Source organism: Camelina sativa, chromosome 14 (genome assembly GCF_000633955.1).
Source record: "Camelina sativa cultivar DH55 chromosome 14, Cs, whole genome shotgun sequence".
Classification (NCBI taxonomy): Eukaryota; Viridiplantae; Streptophyta; class Magnoliopsida; order Brassicales; family Brassicaceae; genus Camelina; species Camelina sativa.
Window position 1 is genome coordinate 11552026 of NC_025698.1, and position 1590 is coordinate 11553615.

The following is a 1590-nucleotide window of genomic DNA, read 5'->3' on the forward strand; positions in this document are numbered from 1 at the left end:
AGGAAGACTATGCCAACGACGAATGGTCAGATCCGGTAGTGAAAGTAAGACCAGTGACAGAACTAAAGGCAAGGGCCAAGAGATATATATGAGGAGGCGATCTGACGGTTCCGGTTGGTCCGGCGAAAGAGCTCTGACGAAAGAGCTCTGGCGATGGCGGTGGTAAGAAGAGCTCCGAAAAGAGATGAAGACGGAGATGTGGAGGAGGATGACAGAGCTCCGAACGGAGCAGAGGATCCAAATCATAGGATCCGAATCCGAACGAAAGAGTAGACGAAGCAGAGGAACCGAATCCAAACGAAGGGTTGAGGAAGCTTTGAATCCAAAGGATGGGGGTGTGGAGGAAGCAGGGGTTGATGATGCGGTGGATCCGAAACCAAATCCGGTGGAGCTAGGGTTTGAAAATTGGTTAAAGGAAAAAGATAACGGAGAAGTGGTAGATGAAGCAGAAGATGAAAAAACCCGAGAGAAGAATATGGTTTATTAATAAAAAAACAAATAAACACTTTTCTATTGTTCTGCAATGTAAAAAAAGATCGAGAATACAATAGTCATTTTAATATGCAGGTGTGGTACATTGAAAAAGAAGTTTCCTAATGTGATACATTGAGAAAGCTTGAGTTTTGAATGTGCTATAACTCTTAGAACTCTTAGAAAACTCTTTATATTTTGTATTTTAACGTCTACTTTTTGAAACGAACCCACAACCTTGAGTATATTAATTTTGAAGTATCCATTTTTCATTGTAAAACCCAAACGCAGAACTCATGATACTCTTATGGAGACAAAAAAAAAAAAGAAAAACATAAGTAGAAAAGAGTATTTTCGTTTGATTGACAAAAAATTATTGTCCATATACTTTAAACAAAATGATGTGATTTTATGAAATAACACGTTTATCGAGCGATTTAGTTTACACAAATTATAATATAGGTTACCACTAATTGAACAAACTCTCGACTTTAATTAATGAAAAATGTAAAATTAATCCATACTTTTCAAAAATCAGAAGGGAGATTTTGCTCTAATCGTCATAATTTTTTTTTTAAAATACTTAATGGGCCTAGGCTACGTAAAGCCCAAGTAATCATTAAAAAAACATCTCTTCTTAAACCCTAGAATATTCTTTTACCAGCTACATCTAGCGGAACTCGAGCAGAGCATTTTGATCCATCCAACCTCCGTCGTCGAATCAGAGAGAAATGGCGAAGCGTTTGATCCCGACACTTAACCGTGTATTGGTGGAGAAGATTCTTCCACCGTCGAAGACTGTCTCCGGCATTCTCTTACCGGAGAAATCAGCTCAGGTAAACGAGTTTCTTGAAAGCTCTTCATCTCTTTTACTCTGTTTCTTTCGATTGGGCGAACCATAATAATTTTGTTCTGGATTGGATCATTAAACGCAGTTGAATTCGGGGAAGGTGATAGCAGTTGGTCCTGGAGCTAGAGACAGAACTGGGAATCTGATTCCTGTTTCGGTTAAGGAAGGAGACAATGTCCTATTGCCTGAGTTTGGTGGTACTCAAGTTAAGCTTGGAGAGAAAGAGTATGCTCTTAATCTGTTCGATTGAATTCCTCTGAGAATAAAGT

The 1590-nt window shown here is 38.7% G+C and overlaps 1 protein-coding gene across 1 annotated transcript in view; it reads left to right on the forward strand.

Annotated features, from left to right (window-relative positions):
* Positions 1141 to 1590, forward strand: part of LOC104741024 (10 kDa chaperonin, mitochondrial) — a 1148-nt gene continuing 698 nt past the window's right edge. The window contains exons 1-2 of the mRNA XM_010461784.2: positions 1141 to 1307; positions 1407 to 1546. Of these exons, the coding sequence (XP_010460086.1) occupies positions 1203 to 1307; positions 1407 to 1546 (245 nt within the window). The 5' untranslated portion in view covers positions 1141 to 1202. The remainder of the gene's footprint in view (positions 1308 to 1406; positions 1547 to 1590) is intronic.